We start from the raw sequence: 22,335 nt of genomic DNA, 5'->3' as shown, positions 1-22,335 counted from the left end.
TTCAATATGTAGTTTACAGGGTACTGATTAGAAAATTAATAATACATAAGATAAAGGGAGAGAAAATAGAAATAAATAACACATTACAGAAAACCGATCTCAGTTACTGTGACGAATTCCTGTGCAGAATAGATGCAGTGTGTCACCGGGAAATCTTTCAACATATATTTCAATGCTTCGGGCTTATCGCTCCATTTTTTCCCGATATCCTAGAATCCTACTCAAGATGAAGTCCATTTAATATTGTAAACCTTTCTGTACAATGCTTAAGGGTTTGTTGTTCATGTGCATATCGTTTTTGCGTCTACTGTTCATTGAATGAATATTGAAGTTCCTTCTGAATGTATGTAATATTGTCACTTCATACGGTGTGTCTTATAATCTAATGTTATTACGTGAATCCTAATTTCTCGGAAAAGCATAGGCTGCGAAGAAGACTGACCGAAATTATGTGGACAGTGAAGCCCAGTCACCAATATGGTAACTGAATACAATGGCTTAATAAAGGTTGAGTGCAAAGAAGTGTAATTACTATCATTTGTCAAATCAAATGATTTGTCAGTCGAATTTATTATTAATTAATATTTGCATTTTAGTGAAATCCCATTCATGGAATGAAATTATCCAATCGCCAGTCCTAAAGTGAGCAATTTATTTCTGAACCCAATTGGCTGTAATATGACTAATTCACGTAATAATCAGTAACAAGTGTCCTGATGACGTAAGTCACTGCTTTTCCGGGAGTAAGTTGTCATATTCAAAGAGTCATAAAATACTTAGTTAAATCGTATTCAAAACCTCAAAACTCTTTCAAATAATCAACAAGATGGAAAAAAACTGAAGGGGTCACAGTAGTATGCGTTGCGTTAATACTGGCATGGCGTAATCTCCCTATAATCTTCATTGTTAAGAATTTTGATACAAGTATTTAAAATTTCACTCATAACTTTACAACATTTAAACATAAATCATTCAAAGTAAGTGCAAAACACCAAGACAACACTGGAAGGAATCAGTACGATTACAAAAAATATTATTGTTGTAGTTCAAACCTTACGTAATGAGTTTAATTAATTAGCAACAATTTGAACTCTCAGTTCAAGAAAGAATCCATTTTTCTTTATGGCGAACTGATTGTCTTGAACATTATTCAATTTTTTGCGTTCATAATGTGACGCCAGAACATAAGGAAATCGGACAGGGATCCTATTCCGCTTAATACTGATTTGGGATAATGGTGACTATGAAATTGTTTAAGTTAACTCAAAAAGTATATTGTCCAGATTACTTAAAAAATGGGCAATCCTTTTATAAAGCTAAAAACCTGAAGTGTGTCGATCTTACAGTTTTAGATGCCGAAGGTGTGAAGTAGCATCTCGGCGCGGCAATAATTATAATATCTCCTCTACGAAAGGAAAATTCCAACTACAGAGACTTCCTTTGAACCACTCTTCTGTGAATCGGTATAATACAAGTCCGTGACAATTCTACGTGTCTATTATCCAGTCTTTACAAAATTATTTGTAACTGTTTCAGATAACATTATGTTTATAATAGACGTATTCTTCAAGTTTAGTCTGCAACGTCTACACAGTGGCGAACTTGATAATACATAAAAATCATAGTCGCTACAGAGAACATATCAAAACATTTCAGTAGTAATGCTGTGTTGCAGTGTCACCTAGTCTCACAAGTCAACATTATTAACATGTCTCCCTATGGAAAATCATTACTCCTGAAAACCGCCATATGAAATTCGTGAACTATCAGAGCAGATCAGTCTCACTAAGAATATCCTCGGCGAGTGTACAGAATTGCTCCAAACTATAACACTATATGACATATAGTGTCAGGGACAGTGCAAGTATTCTGTTAGAGAAGTTAGCAGCATTCAATTTCTGCACAAAGTCTTGAACGTCATACTATTATCAGTACTAAAACTGTAAAATGGTCGACTTCACTAACTTTCTGACATCCTTGGGGCGATACAGTTTCGCTTTTACGAGAGTTCCGTGTCAGAAACCATATGTATCACAAATTTTTAGATGACTTCCAGAAGTCGTTATATACTTCAGGAAGCGCAAGGCACAAGGCAACATTAATCTTCCTTTTTTATTGCTATAGGTTTCGGTTCCATGCCAGTATGTGTAAAGTGATGTGAGTAATGTTAGTCTTCTTTCACACTACGACCATGGGATTTTACCGAAATTGGTTGTAATAATAACGAAATATTATTGCAGCTTTGAGTCAAACATTTTCTCACGTATAAGTATTGCGTTTTATTGCAGTTAACCTGTTCTCTATAAGCACCTACTGATGTTAATGACTACAGTATTACCTACATGATTTATTTGACGTTATACGCCCTTTGTGTCATCATCAAAGAGAAAAATGTTCTAGTAATATACCGTATTTAGTGGCAGATCAATGATCTACTTGGTATTTACAACGTACTACAGTGGTGTAGGTGAAGTCGAGACTAGGAATTTGATATAGGACACCTGTGGTCTACCAACCCGTGAAACAGCTTGAAATTGAAGTTCGAAAGCCAGAGCCACAGCGCACGTGCGGCGTGCGAGATTTTCAATATCCTCTCGCTCTCTTAGACCACCAGCTTGTTAGTCGGATATTTTGTTAACATTATTAATTTAAACTTCCTCGTGAGGATAACGAAAGAAAAAATTCTTTTCTTAACTTCATGCAAAAACCACTTACGTTCACAGTTCGATGTAAACTTGGCACTTACAAACACTGTAGATTCGTAGTAAGGAGGCCAGAAAAACAAAACGATTTAATCGTTAATTTCGTGGTGTTAAAATTCGCAATATCTTGAGGTAAAATTTACACAAACGTCAATTTCGCATTATGTTCGTGCAAGAAATAGGAATTTTTAATATTCAAGAACAGTGGCGGTTGCTGTGTAAGAGTACGAGAACATGTAAAAACCCTAACTTTTTATACGTTGCGGATTTTTTTGTTACTTTTCTTTGAATGCTGCTAGACGTAACGTAGGAGCGGTAATCTGAAATATACGGCACTAAATCTACCACGCTATGCTACATTGCTACTCTAGACTTTGTGAAACTTGGCTTCAGAGTCAGTCGTGCACGATTTAAGGAGCTTTTGCGCATCTCCAGCTGGCGTGACGTAATTGCCCTACGGGCCAAATACATACGGATTTGATAAACAATGTGCATAGTCCACAGCGTGCACAGCTAGCCCTTACCACTGAACTACAAGTTTACGTCAGATGGTAGCACACTACAGCAGACTTTCATTCCAGTTCGCTTGGCATAAATACCTCTAGACTGCAGCACTCTCCTCAGATACGCCAGTTCACTTACTATATTGTAAAATTAGGTCGGATGTCAGTATGTGTACTGACAGAAAAACCCATTTTGTTGGTTTCTGAATGAGATATTAAGTTTTGAATTTTATCATACAATAATCCATTTGAGGAGCTCAGAACCATAAAGCACAACATCGTCGATTGTGAGATTGTGGCAGTTATTCATTCTTCTGACATCTGTCGGTCTTACGGAGGGTCAGGTTCATCTGTACTGTAGGCCCACTGTATATACAAACATTCAAGAAAATCTGGTTTGTCTGATATTCACTTAAACGTGGGGTCAAAGACGGTGTGTCTTTGGTCCCTACGGTTCTCAGTGCCTCATGTGTATTCTAGTCAAGTGAATATGCTGGTAGACATTGCTACCTGAATTTAATCGTATACAGAAACGCCAGTTTGGAGTTGGTTGTTTACAGTACTGGAATCGGCTTTCGTCTGCTTTGTCAACATGAACTCTGCTGAATCTGCTAACAGAGAAGACAATTACCAGAATAAGTCAGTCGCAAAGGAATTAAGGCCTCCCAGACCAGATCCGTTGACTCAGAAAGTAATGAAATCAAATAAGCGCTCCTACAAGCGACCATTTAACGAAGACGTGTATAATAAGCGTAAGCAGCGCGGGATCAGCCGAGCGGTCTCAGGCGCTGCAGCCATGGACTGTGCGGCTGGTCCCAGCGGAGGTTCGAGTCCTCCCTCGGGCATGGGTGTGTGTGTTTGTCCTTAGGATACCTTAGGATACTTTAGGTTAAGTAGTGTGTACGCTTAGGGGCTGATGACCTTAGCAGTTAAGTTCCAAAAGATTTCACACACACTTGAACAATAAGCGTAAGTTGTTGTGTAAGAATGTCGTGGAAGTTATTTCGGAGACTAATACATGTGATAAGGATCTTGTACGTATGTCTGAAAAATAAAAAAAGCACGAAAACTGCTCTAACACAAAAATGCGAAACGGGGAGTAGCGAAAACGTAAATATTATTTCGTTATTTCCCTAAACTGTATGTTTATGTTATGTGCAAAACAACAAAATTCCACGAAAGCAATTGTTTCTTTTTCAGACAAGTTATTATTATTATTGGCTGTGGCTGTAGTTGTACAAACTCTTTGATAAACATAACTGTTACATAGCAGATGATTTAAAGTCCACACTCTCAAATTTATGTAGATCTAAAAATTTGTGAACACCCAGAATGTATAATCACGAGCCGCCACTGCTCAAGGGCGATTTTAGATAAAATCTCGCGCGGCGCGCATGCGCTGTAGCTTAGGTGAGTTTTGTTGGCCAAATTGAGGCTGTTTCCCGGCTTAATAGGCCGCAAGTTTCCGACATCAAATTCCACGTCTCGACTTCCACTACGCCACTGTGTCACGTTGTAAACAGGTACCATTTACACCCTCTGTATCACGAAAAGAAACGGGTTCAGAACAGCTGTTTTAAACCGTTCAACGTCCTCCACGTTTGTGATGACGGAATTCTACCCATCCTTTAATAATAAATCACACTAGCTTCTTCCCCTCATGATACAATTAAGTGTTCTGCTGCAGTGAAAAATGGGTAAAACCATTAATTAGGCCTACTACATCGAAGGCGCTAGCCGCCAAAATATCGAAGGAGCTATTTCTTCGGAACCTATATTTTAATTTGCTGTGTTCACTGTTTTAACAGATTTCTAACTTTCCTCCGAAATCTCAGTAGCTGTCCTCAGTTTTCAGCCTTTAGTATCACCCTGCTGTTCTCGTCAGTCTATCGACTGACTTAATCCCATTTCCCGTCTGCCCCTGCATCGTGCTAATCCTTTAGTTTCTACGTGATTACTACATACAGCATCCTGTATATCCCAGTATTTTGTCCTGAAACCGTTCCCAGCCCATAATTTACTCCTGAACGTCGCAGCAAATGTCGTCTAACCTACCACATATTTTGGTAAGGGACATCCATAGATTTTTTTCCCTAGGCTATTCTTTTAGCACGAAGAAGTGGAGCCAACACAACATGGCAAGCTGAGTAAACTAGAAAGTTTACTGTAATCTCCGCTCCTCTCAATTCTTCTTTCACGACTTCCTTGGATGACACCAAATTTGAAATGCTCCCGGTTTCTTCTTATGGGGATTTCGATGCTCCACCTTTCACCTCAATCAATGTTGTGAGTCAGATGTAGACTCACGGAAACCTGTGGTAGCCCTGCTATAACATGACAAATATGGGGCCAATACTACGAACTGCAAGCCAGTTCCACTGCCGTGCCACCTCTAAGAACTTCCAGAAAGATTGATCTTAAATTGCCTTCTACCTGTAATTGACCGTTACTTATACCTTAGCAAGCTGGATTTCGTCCTAAAAAAAGTTCTACTGGACAACTCTTGCATCTCACGGAGTTTGTAGTAGACTGTTTCGTAGCTTCTAAGGTGACTGTAGAAATATTTGTAGAATTATCAGCAGGGTTCATCTTCGTCAATGATCGTCTATTGTTAACTCAGCTCCCTAACCTGACCCAGGAATTCAACCTATGTAGGTTCATTGCATATTGAAGGACGTATTCAATATACACTACTGTCTATTAAAATTGCTACACCACTAAGATGAGGTGCTACAGTCGCGAAATTTAACCGACAGCAAGAAGATGCTGTCATATGCAAATGATTAGCTTTTCAGAGCATTCACACAAGGTTGGCGCCGATACCGACACCTACAACGTGCTGACATGAGTAGAGTTTCCAACCGATTTCTCATACACAAACAGTAGTTGACCAGCGTTGCTTGGTGAAACGTTGTTGTGATGCCTCGTGTAAGGAGGAGAAATGCGTACCATCACGTTTCCGACTTTGATAAGGGTCGGATTGTAGCCTATCGCGATTGCGGTTTATCGTATCGCGACATTGCTGCTCGTGTTGGTCGAGATCCAATGACTGTTAGCAGAATATGGAATCGGTGGGTTCTGGAGGGTAATACGGAACGCCGTGCTGGATCCCAACGGCCTCGTATCACTAGCAGTCGAGATGACAGGCATCTTATCCGCATGGCTGTAACGGATCGTGCAGCCACGTATCGATCCCTGAGTCAACAGTTGGGGACGTTTGCAAGACAACAACCATCTGCACGAACAGTTCGACGACGTTTGCAGCAGCATGGACTATCTGCTCGGTGACCATGGCTGCGGTTACCCTTGACGCTGCATCAAAGACAGTAGCGCCTGTGATGGTGTACTCAACAACGAACCTGGGTGCACGAATGGCAAAATGTCATTTTTTCGGACGAATCCAGGTTCTGTTTACAGCCTCATGATGGTCGCATCCGTGTTTTTCGACATCGCGGTGAACGCACATATGGGTGCCATTGGTTACACGTCTCGGTCACCTCTTGTTCACAATGACGGCCCTTCGAACAGTGGACGATACATTTCAGATGTGTTACGACCCGTGGCTCTACCCTCCATTCGATCCCTGCGAAACCCTACATTTCAGTAGGATAATGCACGACCGCATGTTGCAGGTCCTGTACGGGCCTTTCTGGGTACAGAAAATGCTCGACTGCTGCCCTGGCCAGCACATTTTCCAGATCTCTCACCAACTGAAAACGTCTGGTCAATGGCGGCCGAGCAACTGGCTCGTACCAATACGCCAGTCACTACTCTTGATGAACTGTGGTTTCGTGTTGCATGGGCAGTTGTACCTGTACACGCCATCCAAGTTCTGTTTGAATCAATGCCCAGACGTAACAAGGCCGTTATTACGGCCGGAGGTGATTGTTCTGGGTACTGATTTCTCAGGATCTATGCACCCAAATTGCGTGAAAATGTAATCACATGTCAGTTCTAGTATAATATATTTGCCCAATGAATACCCGTTTATCATCTGCATTTCTTCTTGGTGTAGTAATTTTAATGGCCAGTAGTGTATATACAAAAGAGCAACCCATGGCCCTCAATACTCGGAGTTTCTTCTGTACTGACAATCTCGCTCTTCCCACATGGAGCACTGAGGTATGAATCAGTGGAAAACACAGTCACTAATGCTCTTGAAGGACTGTCAAGATACTATGGTGCAAACAATAAATCAAATCCATCTAAGACACAAGTGTGTGATTTCCGATTCAGAAACAGAGAAGCCACTCGAAAAATAAAGGTAGTCTGGTCAGGGGTTGAATCAGATCAATGTGATTTTCCAAAATACCTAGGAACAACAGTCGGCACACCTCTTATGTACAAGAAGCACTGCATGAACACCAAGTTGAAAGTTTCCATCAGAAACAATGTCCTAAGAAAACTGTCCGGTTCACTGTCGGATAGACAAGCAGAAACAATTCGAATTTCTGCAGTTTACTGTGTTTTCCGCTCCAGAATTAACCTATCCTGTCTGGTGTAATTCACGTGACGCCAAAGAGGTGAGGTGAATGTAGCCCTCAACGACACACGCATACTTATAACAGGTTGTTTAATATCTACTCCAACCATGTGCCTTTATTACCTGGTAGGAACAACTCCACCTTATGTTCGAAGAGAAATAGCTGCGAACAAGAAAAAGAAGAAAATGGAGTAGGGGGTATCTGATCCATTACACGGTCATGAAATGCACTTTGTAATCTCCCCCCCCCCCCCCTCCTTCTTAATTCCATGTATTGTCCACATTAGTCTTTTATGAAGATTTGAGACGAGCAGAGATTACAATAAACTTTCTAGTTTACTTAGCTTGTCATGTTGAGATGGCTCTGGTTCTTCGTGTCTTGGGGGCTGATTCTTGAAGCTGAAATTCTCGCGTTTGAAGATTGTTATTGCAAAATTTTTGTTTTTAATTAAATATATTTTGTCATATTTTAGTATGTCATGCGGTCTTCTGATTTTCCACGTTAACAAAGCTGAAATTACATTGTTCGCTCAAAAATACGTGCGATCACTTCAGAGGCATGCTTACGACTCTCACAATAAGTTTTTAAGCACTTTGTATGTATCAAAACATGGGGTGCGTGTTAGAAATCTATTCTGTGACAAATCTAAAGTGTTCAGTGAGAAAATCTTACGCGTGCAAAAATAAGAATCCAGTGGGAATGTATTCACACCTGTTGGACTATGAAAACAAACACTACAAACCGACATTTCACAATTAATCTGTAAAAAATCGCACCACCTGTAATGAAAGCATGAAAACCGTTTGAAGATTAATCGTAATGATTCGAAACCGGTATCGGCACCTTTTTAATAAAGGAACTGAAAATAAATTTGTGGCTCGTTGCTGTCTGAACACCATCAACATTTGTCTTCAAATAACAGCCACGGTCTCCGACCATGTCATCATATAACATAATTGCACCCACAAAAAGTGTTGAGAGAAAGACTAACAGCCTCCTAAAGAAAAGTTTCTTGTCGCAGTAGACTGTTAAGATTCTTAATTCATATTGTGCTCTTGCCCCTTGGCTATATGATCTTCCGAAGGTCCACAAGGAAGAACTTCCTCTTAGGCCGATTGTGAGTAACATTGGTCCCCCGACAGATTGTGTAGCAAAACACCTCACTATTCTGTTGAGCCCTATGGTAGGTCGGTGTGAGCATCACATGAACTCGGCGGATTTCTTCGTCGATTACACGGAATGCGTTGAATGACTTTGATACTCTCCAAATAGTAAGTTTTGATGTGGCGTCTCCTTCACTTGCACTTCTCTGTCTGATTCTTTAAGGTTCACTGAGGTTAGGTCTGGTGCTGCATTGACGAACGTATCTCGACATGTGTTGACTTACACGTACTTTTTATTCAGTGAACGGTACTACGAGCAAATGGAGTTATGATGGGAAGTCCGTTGTCATCTGTTATTATCAACTTGTTTATGGAAGAATTCGAAGAAGTTCCTTGGCGTGACTTTGAAACCTGCGTGTTTTTCGAGATATGAAGACGGTACTTTCGTTTTTTGGCCTGGTGGCAGTTACAACTGGAACGATGTTTTAGAACACCTGAATTCAATCCACCCAAAGGTATTTTTTTCACACTGAAGGTGGAAAATGATGGCTGTTTTCCCTTCCTTGATGTGTTGATCAAGTGGAAGGCGGATCGTATGCTGCGACATGCCGTTTATAGGAAGTCTATTCACACAACTTGTATCCTACACGCTTGATAGTTGTCATCGTCCGGCTCAGTGTGAAGGGGTTAAAAAATGGTTCAAATGGCTTTGAGCACTATGGAACTTAACTTCTGACGTCATCAGTCCCCTAGAATTTAGAACTACTTAAACCTAACTAACCTAAGGACATCACACACATCCATGCCCGAGGCAGGATTCGAATCTGCGACCGTAGTGGTCGCGCGGTTCCAGACCGAAGCGCCTAGAACCGCACGGCCACACCGGCCGGCTGTGAAGGGGTACTTCGTACCTTAGTTCAGAGGGCCCACGTCGTCTCGGGCCCTGAGAGTTTGTCAGCTGAGTTAGCCCATCCTGAGTTCACCTTTCGTCAGAATGGTTACAGTGAAAGACCGATCAGACGTGCGTTGCTCTATCAACCAACTGTGCACCGGATGAGTGATGATTATATTGAGGTGGCACCAAAGTCTACGGCCTTTTTGTCTTACAGGGCTGGACAGACCACGTCTACTCGACAAGGAGACAGAGACTTCATCTGACTAACATTATCTCTAGTAACCAAAGAGATAGCCTGCCCGGTTGGCCGTGCGGTCCAAAGCATGGCTTTCTGTGCAGGAAGGGTCGCCTGGTCCCCGGCACGAATCCTCTCGGTGGATTTGTGTCGAGGTCCGGTGAGTCGGCCAGTCTGAGGATGGTTTTTAGGCGGTTTTCCAACTGCCTCGGCGAATGCGGGCTGGAGCCTCTTATGCTGCCTCAGTTACACTATGTCGCCGATTGCTGCGCATACAAGTTCTCCACGTACGCGTTTACCACCATTACTCTACCACGCAAACATTGGGGTTACACTCGTCTGGTATGAGACGTTCCTCCCGGCGGAGGTTCGAGTCCTCCCTCGGGCATGGGTGTGTGTGTTTCTCCTTAGGATAATTTAGGTTAAGTAGTGTGTAAGCTTAGTCCCATAAGATTTCACACACATTTGAACATTTTTTTGAGACGTACTCTGGGGGGTCCACCGGGGGCCGAACCGCACAATAACCTTGGGTTCGATGTGGGGCGGGGGAGGGGTGAAGTGGACTGCGGTAGTCGTCGTGGGTTTGTGGACCACTGCGGCTGCGGCGGGGACGGAGCCTCTCCGTCGTTTCTAGGTCCCCGGTTCCATACAATACAATACAATACAACCAAAGAGATATACTATATGATCCATGAGTTGACGTCATCGAGTTTAAATTTCATAGAGTGGCCTATACCTTCGCTAGTTTTTTTTTTTTTTCTTTATTGTGATTTTAAAACCTCGAGAACAGGTAGGCTGGCAGCAGCACATTCGCTAGTTTGAAGCAAACTGAATTCCCGTCCGTTATTCTATCGGTAGTCAAGGGCGTCATCTGCTATGTCTATCCCGTGGAAATTGCCTTTGATTAATTTCAAATATCTTCTCAAAAAAAAAAAAAAAAAAACAGCTAATAGCGGGGATTTCTGTGTATACTGGCAGCAACAAGGAAAGTTTTAATCGAAATATGGACAAATTTTTCGATGTGTATAAAAATACAAGACGAATCAAGTCTCTTACACTTTCCCGGCGATTCGCTGACATTTCGTTGTGAACGGGCATTCTGCCAATGGTTCACGTCTTCCCAACACGTCTCGAGGGACGAGTGATGAAGATATTGAACAACGGCGTCGAATATATCGCGTTGGGAAGATGCGAACCACCGGCTGAACATTCGATCTCAGCGAGAATCAAAACATGTTCGTCCGCTCATAACGTCTTGTTGCTCGCAAACTGAATATAAATCAATCCATTTTGAGCAGGTACCACCTGAAGTCTATGGAGTAAGCTTCAAAATGCTTTGTGGTGAACTAACAGAAACGTGACTGGCGCTGAAATTCTGTATTTTAAGGATACTCACAGTTTCATATGCCAATGTACTATAGGCGAGAATACTATTAAAATGTATTACAAACAGTTAACAGAAGTAATTCAATAATAATAATAATTTATAAAAAATAATGTACAGGGTGTACATAAAGTCCGGAAACATTTTAAATTATTTATTTTACATGAACTAAACATGGTACAGATGTCATACACATTGCATTTTGATGAGAATTCTGAAAGTTTATTTTTACAAACGTTCGATATGTGCAGCATGAGTGACCCGGCAGACGTCTATACGGTAATCGAATTTTTGCCATACCTGTCTCAGCATGGCATCGTCGACTGTGGCAGTCGATTCCCGTATTCTCTCCCGGAGCTCTGTTACATCACGTGGTAGACGAGGTACATACACCATATCTGTAATGTGTTCCCACAGAAAAAAGTCACACGGAGAGAGATCTGGTGATCGGGGAGGCCATTTCATGAAACAGCTGTCGCCTTATTTTGCATGGTCGCCATGTTTGCGACTAGCGCTGACTATCGGCAAACTACCAAACTACGCTGTGGCGGTATACATGAAAAAAAAACTTTCAGGCTTGCTCTTCAAAATGACATATGTATGGTTCTTGTGCAATAAATAATTGAAAGTATTCCCTCACTTTATGTACACCCTGTAATTAACAGACACTTCATTTTCATGATATTTTACTGAAATTTCCTTTTTACAGTGTTTTCATTGGCATTTCATTTCTGCAGTAAGCTCATTGACACCTATTTTGCAGTGGTTTCACTGACCCTTAAATAAAACGAGCTAGGTATACATTCGTCTTAATACTTTACCTCTCTGTTTAAAAAATGTAGGGCCAGCCGGTGTGGCCGAGCGGTTCTAGGCGCTTCAGTCTGGAACCACGGGAACGCTACGGTCGCAGGTTCAAATCCTGCCTCGGGCTTGGATGTGTGTGATGTCCTTAGGTTAGTTAGGTTTAAGTAGTTCTATGGGACTGATGCCCTCAGATGTTAAGTCCCATAGTGCTCTGAGACATTTGAACCATTTTTTTAAAAGATTTAGATTTACGTAGACGAATTATACTGCAGATAACATAACGCTTCAGGAGCAGTTTTGCCCTATAAATTTTATACAATGTCTTTCTTCCTAGAGTTCAGTTACTATAAAGGGTGATTTCTGTTTACAAATAAGGAACTTAGCAGTAATTACAGTGATGTGTTCTTGAGCTAGATAATTTCCACAAACTATCGAAAGTAGCTATATGGCTTGGCAGAATAAAAATGTTGGGTCGCAGCAAATTTTCTTAACTGCTGTAAATATTATGTTATGTTAGTTCCAAAAGCTTCAACAAATACGTTACATTTTCAGTATTTAACATATCAGAAGCTAAATTGCATAGCATTTTTTCAAACCAGCAACTCAAGTTTCTGACTGTACTGTTATCTGTCGTACAGTAAGTTGCTTGATATGCTTCTTCAGTAGCACATTCTCTGCCTGTACTCGGTCATATCGTGCTTTCAGCTTTTTTTTGGACTTGGAAAACCGTAACTTTGATCATCACAATCAGGCGTACTAGGTGCCAAAAGAATAAAATTCTACCATTTTGTTATTGTGGTATTCAGTTCTAAGAGTCGTTTGATGTAGCTCTCCAACACTACTGTATCCCGTGCAAGTCTCTTCGTCTCCAAATAAACGCTTCGTCCCTTGCACTATACGCGCCAGCGCTCTGCCGCTTATCATTTTTGACGACTTTCCCTCTTCATGGGTTAAATTAAAACAATGTGATATTCAAAAATACCTAAGAACGACACTCGGCAGATCTCTTTCACACAAGAAGCATTGAATGAACACCAAGTTGAAAGGTTCCGTCAGAAACATCTCCTTAGAAAACAGTAGATAGTGTCGGAAGTTCCATGCGGCTTTTCGCGGATGATGCTGTAGTATACAGAGAAGTTGCAGCATTAGAAAATTGTAGCGAAATGCAGGAAGATCTGCAGCGGATAGGCACTTGGTGCAGGGAGTGGCAACTGACCCTTAACATAGACAAATGTAATGTATTGCGAATACATAGAAAGAAGGATCCTTTATTGTATGATTATATGATAGCGGAACAAACACTGGTAGCAGTTACTTCTGTAAAATATCTGGGAGTATGCGTGCGGAACGATTTGAAGTGGAATTATCATATAAAATTAATTGTTGGTAAGGCGGGTACCAGGTTGAGATTCATTGGGAGAGTGCTTAGAAAATGTAGTCCATCAACAAAGGAGGTGGCTTACAAAACACTCGTTCGACCTATACTTGAGTATTGCTCATCAGTGTGGGATCCGTACCAGATCGGTCTGACGGAGGAGATAGAGAAGATCCAAAGAAGAGCGGCGCGTTTCGTCACAGGGTTATTTGGTAACCGTGATAGCGTTACGGAGATGTTTAATAAACTCAAATGGCAGACTCTGCAAGAGAGGCGCTCTGCATCGCGGTGTAGCTTGCTGTCCAGGTTTCGAGAGGGTGCGTTTCTGGATGAGGTATCGAATATATTGCTTCCCCCTACTTATACCTCCCGAGGAGATCACGAATGTAAAATTAGAGAGATTAGAGCGCGCACGGAGGCTTTCAGACAGTCGTTCTTCCCGCGAACCATACGCGACTGGAATAGGAAGGGGAGGTAATGACAGAGGCACGTAGAGTGCACTCCGCCACACACCGTTGGGTGGCTTGCGGAGTGTAAATGTAGACGTAGATGTAGGCCTGTTCACAGTGGGGTAGCCAAACCAAAACAAATCGAGCTTCTGCAATGCCATTGTGTTATTCTGTTACAGGGTACCCGTTTCTTGTTTGGTACAATTCAAGTCAAGCCAAACAGCTGGATGTAGCCCTCAACGGCTACAGTTGGATGTAGCCTTCAACGGCGCATCCAGACTTACAACAGGCTGGTTAAAATCTATTCCAACCGTTTGGCTTCACCACCTGGGTGGAGCAGTTCCTCGTTATGTTCGAAGAGAAATAGTAGGAGAGTAGGAAAGGAAGAAAATTGAGCAGGCAGTACCTCATCCATTACATGGTCGTGGAATACACGTGCTAAAATTGATCTCCGGAAAGAGCTTTCTCAGAACGTCAGATGTACCCCCTGTCACAGATAAAATAGCCAGGTCACAACTGCATAAAATTAAGGACCCCCTTCCCTCCGGCTGGAAATTGTATCTGAAAGTCTAGCAACCGATTATGACAAGGGATGGATGACATGGAAGTCTTTTGAGATCAGGAGTTGGCATATCCAGGGTTCATAGGGCAAGATGGACTAAGACAAAGAAGGCAGTGTTAAGTGCGACTGTGGACAAGATCAAACAGTTAAACATATGCTTCAGTGTCGATTGTGTCCAAACTTCTGCATGGAAGATGACTTATATCAGGCCTCGGAGATTGCAAAAGAAGAAGCCAAGTTCTTGTCAAAATTTATAAAATGTAATTTTTGCTAGCTGTGTGCATCTGTGTGTTTCTAACACGAGAACAATAGATAATAGAAGCTTGCTTCTCGTATCCAAGTCAATATCTGACAGCAGTAGGGCTCTTTTATTGCAGATGTCTTTGTTCACTGGTACCAGTTACTCCTGATATATTCCTTGCTTCATTTATCCTGGGTAATCTTGCTCCCTAACCAGTAGTATTATTTCTCATATTCCGCTACTGTGTCGTTCTCAATTCTGATGTTGAACAAGTCGTTGTTCTCCATTCTACAACTCCTTATCATCTACGTATTTCCTTTGTTTATCCTTAATCCATATTAAGGACTAAGTGTGCTGTCCATTCCCTTAAACAGATCTTCTACGTCTTCTTTACACCTAGCCAGAAGGACAATGTCTTCTGAAAACCTTGCCATATACTCCCCTTACTCTTCATCCCTCCTCTAAAATATTCTTCATTTCCTTACTTGGTTCTTCTGCGCACACGTTGAACAGTGGTAACAAGCCGCAACCCTGCATCACATACTTCTTAGCATAAACTTCTCTTGTTTCATCTTACAACATTTTACTTATGCTGATTTTGGTACCTCCGTGGTCTCAGAAGACGATTGTGCGAAAACTGCTAGACGTACATAAAATATACACATATCAGTCGATAGAGCACCTTTTTAATTCACATTAGAGGTCCTCAATAAGTGCATCGCTTGTGCCGTGGCAGACGTTAATAAATACACTGAAGTCGCCGCTACTGCTGTCGGACAAGCCGCAACGACGGCTTGCTTTGGAAACCTGTTCATTGGATTGCCTGTCTGCAGGCGCCAAATAATTCGATGCGACAGTACAGAGCAGATAATTTGTCTGCATGTTCTGACAAGCCTGTCATCTAGTGCAACTACGCCGTAGCGCGTACTGTTATTACGAATCGAGACATGGAGAAATGCTCTATCAGCTGGTATGTATCATTTTTCTATATGCCTTGTACGTTTCACACAATCATTTTCTGTAGTCCGTCCCGGAGGTACTTATGAACAACGCTGTTTTTCGTAGTAAATTTCTTTTAATTCAGTCTCAGTAAAAGATTTCTTTGACCATGTAGCTTCTCTCTCTACTTCGGAGCTTAGGAACTTATAAACAGTTAACTTCGATGAAGAGTGAGGTTTTGGAATGGAAGACTTATATTTTGATTAATATAATTTACAAGAGTTTGAAGACAGTCTGATACTTACTTTTGATTTATTTCATACCTTTTTTTCTCATACTAATATTACATATGCTGTCATATCTGTAGACTTGCATGTAATAGTTGTTTAAAGCTTCTATACATCAGATAACGACCAACCGGAAAGCGAATGCGTCTGATCTGCTTCCGTGATGTACTAGAATTGATCTGTGTTCATCGTCTCCTTCCTCAGAAAGAAAATACTTATCAGACTAACCGTCCGATATTTACACATTTATCTTACCTGCTTTGGTTATTTGATGGCAAAGCTTTCCTGGAAATCTGATGGTAAAGCACACGTGTCTTGGATTTTCAAATTTCAAAGATGCCATGTCACGGATTCCGCCGGAGGTTCGAGTCCTCCCTCGGGCATGGATGTGTGTGTTGTTCTTAGAATAAGTTTAAGTAGTGAATAAGTCTAGTGCAGGTTGTTCCCTCGGCAGTTTGGTCTCTTAGGACTTCACACACATTTGATCTTTTTTTTTTCAAATATGCTGCTTGCTTCTACAACTCTCGCATATATTAGTTTCTTCAAAGGTTATCACCGACTTGTCCTAACTTGTTTGAGCTCAGATCATTCAGCGCTTTGTCAGACTCTGACCGCGTTATTGGATCAGCTGCTTCTTGAACATCATCTTCCTCTATTTCTTTTGTTACACTTCGGAACAGTTCTCAACGTTGCATTTAGTATTCCTGTGCCCCGCTTCAAATTTTTCCTGCAATCATATCATGTTTTTTTCATCTACCTGAATTACCCTGTTCTGCAATTTCTGTTGATATAATCCCAAAACAATATGTATTGCTTCTTTCCTACCTCTTTTTTAAGATAATTAAATTTTCTTCTTTCATCCATAAGCACGATTATCTCCTGGTTTACCCATGGTAAGTTCGGTTCTGCTTTCGCTGTACCTAATGTCTCCTTTCCTGTTTAGTTATTTCGTTTTTTTTATTTGATTAGCGGTAGGCGGCGCACTACAGTTTATACATATTTATCGAAATTCATATTGCCTGATGCTGTGAAAAATCTTTATCATTGCTATCAGTTTCAGTTATCACGAAACATCAAAGACACCGGAAGTCCGAAATGTTGGAGAGACGTCCTGTAGGAATTAAAGCCGAAAGAAAGTGTGTGGATAAACCAGTCGCTAAGCTTGTTTCCTGCAGAGGCAACATTCCTGGTTCGAGTCCGGATTCGGCACACAGTTTTAATTTGCTGAGATATGTGATCAATATCAATAGATTGTGACTTATTAAGCGAGTGTGAGTGTCAGTCTGCCACACAGTTTTAATCTGCCAGGAAATTCCGTTAACATCAATACATTACTGCCAGTTGTTATGTGAGCTTTATATGATGTTTCATTATAAATTAGCAAATAAAATAAAATGAAACTCCGTAAAATTGTACGATGGTGAACTGCCACTTCACCGTCTTCCACAAATGGTATTATTTGTAGGCAGTATAGAGGAGCATGTGCCCAGTACACTTCTCTTCCAGCTAATGTCAGATTTCGGAACCTCGGGGCTCCTATTTATAAATTTAATAGCTCCTTCATTGGCCCAACGAGATCGAGTGCACATCCTTGATACTTCTGGAAACTGAACCTGGGTCCTCTGCATTGTAGTCAGACGCACTGGTTTCTCAGCTATGGAGATACTCAAGAAATTGTGGTCTACTAATTATCGATTTTTTTTTTTCGCAGGTGGTGTCCCTGATGGCGTGGACCGCGAGCGCCCTGCTGATGGTGCCGGTCATCATGTACGCGCGGACGCTCGCTCAGGAGCCCAACAGCTGCAACATCATCTGGCCCGAGAGCGGCAACCTGAGTGGGCAGACCGCCTTCACGCTCTACTCCTTCGTGCTGAGCTTCGCCGTGCCGCTGCTGCTCATCTTCGTCTTCTACTTCCTCGTCATCCGGAAACTGCGAACGGTGGGGCCGAAGAACAAGAGCAAGGAGAAGAAGCGCTCCCACCGCAAGGTCACCAAGCTGGTGCTGACCGTCATCACGGTGTACGTGCTTTGTTGGCTGCCCTATTGGATCACGCAGGTGGCGCTCATCTTCACACCGCCCAACCAGTGCCAGCCGCGCGTCGCCATCACTATCTTCCTCCTGGCGGGCTGCCTCAGCTACTCCAATTCAGCCATGAACCCCATTCTGTACGCATTCCTCAGTGACAACTTCAAGAAGAGCTTCCTGAAGGCTTGCACCTGCGCCGCCGGCAAGGACGTGAACGCGACGTTGCACAACGAGAACAGTGTCTTCCCGCGCCGGCACCATGCCAAGGGGGCCGGATCGGAACGGCCGCGCGGAGGCGGCGGTGGAGGCGGCGGCGGAGGCGGCGGGGGCGGCGGTGGCTTCGGGGGCGGCCGTGGTTGCGGCCCAGCCGGCGGTGCCACCAGTGCCAATGGCAGCGGAGCTGCTGGGCTGCTGGACGAGGAGACTGGCGAACGCGGACCGCTCGTCAGCAGGGTTGACACCTCTACCACTGCCATCACCATGACGTCACGCTCCAACATCACCGTCAGCAGCGAAGCCCGTGAGAGTACGCCTGGGGTCTCCAAGGTGGATGGTCTGCTGCAGCCAACACAGGTGTAATGCGACCATCTCTGCTAGTGTACTGACCGTCAAATGGGCAATCGCCTCTGCCGCTACATCTACAAAAGGTTTTCGTTTCAATAGCCCATTCGTCCTACTAGTCCCCTGGATCACTTCCCACTCGTTGCTGACCCTCGTTGCTGACCCTGTCCTTTTACAACCTCTTTTCTCATTTCCGGCGCAACAGTGTGACATGAGCCACAATACACTGAAGCTGGAGTCACCTTGTTCGGAAATGCCATCAGGCGAAATAACGCTGAATGGCGAGCTTGGTTTTTCGACCAGAACATCTCCAACACATTCATTTGTTCAAGACACCCAGCTGCCTGAAGGAGGGGTATTTGAACAGCTGAGCCATCCCACTGTAATCTCTAGACAATTCTTTAGCAGAAATACAAATTATATTGGTCGACAGCCAGCCTTTCGTGTTGACAGCATGCCATTTCATTGTTCACATTGCGAGCGAGGTTTCAGGTAAATATTTCCAAACAAATCCGACACTTCTGTAATGGGTACTGGAGTGATCCGTGAAATGCTCTTTGCTGGGTCAGGACTTGAATTTCTCTTCTAAAACAAGATCAGAGGATTCCTCCAAAATTAAATTTTCACTATCCCTCTTTCTCATCCTCCCTAAACCTCCAATCCCATGTGACGGCAGCAAGGCAGTGTTAATGGGCGGAACCCCCAGCTAGTGGGTTTGTACTGTCAGGATGAATCTCTGTGTACGCAGGGAAATCTGTTACTACAGTGCTATTCTAGAACCTCGTGACCTGGTTCTGAGACGACTTCGAGCACGTACTTTCAACCAGTGTTTTACGTTTCAGTTTACACTTATATCTGATCTTCGTTTGTGGTGATAATCTGTTTCCTCATCATGCGTCAGATTCTGGTTGTTTGCTAATGACTTTCGAAGAAATTTAAGGAAGCATTAATCACTGTGGACGATGAGAGAGGTCACTCTTTCCTGCAGAACATATCTCATCATTGTTTGTCAGTTTTTGAAATGAGAAGTCAACTGTGCAGATTTACACAAGGTTGGATTTTACATAGAACATACAGAGACGCTGTTAATAGGTATTAGCCCAAGATTAATAGGAGGAGACATATACATGGACTGTTTTTCATATCAGCCACTTGCGCAATGTGGTTACAATATCCGATACATCTGATAACAGTAGGGTTCTGTGTTTCTGCGTCCATGGCCTTTAAGACTGTGGACAACGTTTTTGTGAGAATATGTGTTTCATATCGCGTGTTTAAGGATCTGACTTTCAGATTATTCAATAGCTTTACGTTTCGTTCACCAAGAAAACAATCTGTGAAAGATTCTGTCTATGGTACTTCATAAAATCTAGAAAATACTACATACGTGTTAACTAGTAATTCCAGTCAGTAGTAAAATTTCATTGTCAACTTGTACACATTTGTAACTATTTTAATCACTCTCATCTCATTCTGGTCGGCCAACAATTTTCCAATATCTCAATTAATTTTGTCTGATGGTGGAATTCGATAAACCTGACACAGTAACCGACCATAACGAGACACTTGCGAACACAGATTTTGCAGCAATTTCCAATGCGTTATGCGAGTTTGAAAGGTGGTACCATATGAATGACCACTTGTTTTCTCGACCTATTGTTGCCACGTTATCTTTATACTTCATAACGGTGGCCTGGAAACTCACTCCACAGCAATTACTTTTATGCTGTAACACTGTGAACGCCTGATTTCCCGTTCTGTTCGCACCCCGTTGTTTAGATTAGAAATACAGTGTTATGTGGTACAGCGATACGTTCCAAAAAAATTATAATCTAACAGGAGAAACATGTAGAATAAATGTTTTGTAATTCTTATCACTAGCTTTTATTGTACGTTTTTCTTTGGGAAATGTAAAAGAAAAGCTCATAGTATTATAGGGTCTTTGAATTTACCAAAATAACAAATGCATCTCAGACTTCCGAAGAAATGTAAATAGTATCTGATATGTGCGTATATGTTACGTGATATAGCTACGTAAGTTACTGACATCCTCCCAAGTGTCTGACGAGTGATTTTGTGGACTCTTTGTAGGATGTTCTTCTTCGACGCCTACATAATAATTATGAGGAATATGTGACAATGAATCATCCATATGGCTAAAATAGTTGCTACAGCCTTCTAGAAACTGCATTTTTCATGTTCCACGACGGACCCATCACTAGATTTCCTAACAGTCAAGTCAATGTTTCACCGTCTGGATACAAAAATGTATTGATTGAGATTTTATGTGCCATAACTGAAGGCCAATGACGATTTTGATGACGACCGAGAAGTATGGAGACTGGATGAACACTGGGATATGATATCATTTTGAATTATATCACAGAACATCCCTCAGGTTATGTAGCTCAGTGATAGCCATATGTATCATCGTTGTCCGAATTTTTATGTAACAAGACTGTAGAACTATTTATATTTGTTTTCTAACATTTACATGGTTTGTAAATAACAATTGCTGAAGTTGTTGACGTTACCTAAGATTTGTATTTACGCATATTTATGTGATATTGCATATATTGTCATGCCTTTGGTGTTTGCATACATCCTATCGGTAAGGGAATGTAGTGTGATCAGCAAGATTTCTTAATTGAGCCCATGAAATTTTGCTTTCATATTACGTTTCTTTACTGCAGTGTATTATTAGTCTTGTGTGTATGTCAGTCTACAACGGGAACCAATTACAGTGACACACATGTATGGAAGAATTGTTATGTACTGCGATGTGATATTCTTATAAAAGAACGTGAGATTGTAACTACTAAAAACAAGGAATGCAGGGTTTACTTCCATTGTGAAGCAATGGAGTTTAGAGTCGTTATTGTATGTGTGTATGTATCTGTCATGTATTTTTGTACAAATACAGAATTCGATATATGTATATGTAAGAAATCAGTCTAAGAAGGTGTTGTCAAGAATGTAAAGTAATGATGTATACTAATGTAATCATAAATATCCTCACACGAAGCTACTTGATGCACATGTTTGCCAGTCCACGATATCATCTGATCTCAGAGCACCTCCCTGCTTCTTCGGACCCAAAGAATCCATCCCTTAAGTATGTAAATGTATGTGATGAATATATTTACTGTTAAAAAAATAATACTGCTTATTTGTTTCTAATTAACTTCAGCCAATTCCACTACACCTTAAACATTCCCTCAAATGTAGAGACATTTAATCTGACTTACGACACTTCTTCTAAAGTACCTCAAGACACTTGTCTTTAAAGTACTTGCAAAGGTCCAGCTGTAATATATTTCATTTACTATCGATAAAGTATTTCTTGGTGTCCTTTGCACTGTGCTGTAAAACACTGAGAATATTTTACAACATGATACATCCGAACACCCCTATGAATTTGTCTCACATTGATTCCAACTTAGTAAGTCAACAAACGTAACATACATTCGAATTACTTCTGAAATGTGAATTTTTAACCGAAAATTCAACTATCATCAAATTCTTATGTTTGTACCAGAAAGCTTGCTGTTATAGCTGTTTGTTCAGTCCTTTCTTCAGTATTACCAGGTCAAATTGAACCTTAAAAATTTTCAAATATTAAGAAAAAAGAGAGAGTGAGACCACAGCAGTTGCTTTAACTTTAGTAAGATTCCTCAAACGAACCTTTGTAAAGGAAATATCAAGATCGTTACTATATTATTTATTACATTTATTATTAGCTATAGAAATTCCTGAACAGTTAATATACTATATTTATTGACAGA

The 22,335-nt window shown here is 41.5% G+C and overlaps 1 protein-coding gene across 1 annotated transcript in view; it reads left to right on the top strand.

Moving 5' to 3' along the window:
• LOC126416008 (somatostatin receptor type 2-like) overlaps window positions 1-21,710 on the top strand; it is a 694,311-nt gene extending 672,601 nt beyond the window's left edge. Inside the window, exons 6-7 of the mRNA XM_050083474.1 lie at window positions 17,675-18,296; window positions 18,357-21,710. Coding sequence (XP_049939431.1) covers window positions 17,675-18,296; window positions 18,357-18,568 — 834 coding nt within the window. The 3' untranslated portion in view covers window positions 18,569-21,710. The remainder of the gene's footprint in view (window positions 1-17,674; window positions 18,297-18,356) is intronic.
• The last annotated feature ends 625 nt before the right edge of the window (window positions 21,711-22,335 follow it).

Source organism: Schistocerca serialis, chromosome 1, assembly GCF_023864345.2.
Source record: "Schistocerca serialis cubense isolate TAMUIC-IGC-003099 chromosome 1, iqSchSeri2.2, whole genome shotgun sequence".
Classification (NCBI taxonomy): Eukaryota; Metazoa; Arthropoda; class Insecta; order Orthoptera; family Acrididae; genus Schistocerca; species Schistocerca serialis.
Note: the sequence above shows the minus strand (reverse complement) of the source record. Positions and strands in the feature narration are given on the sequence as shown.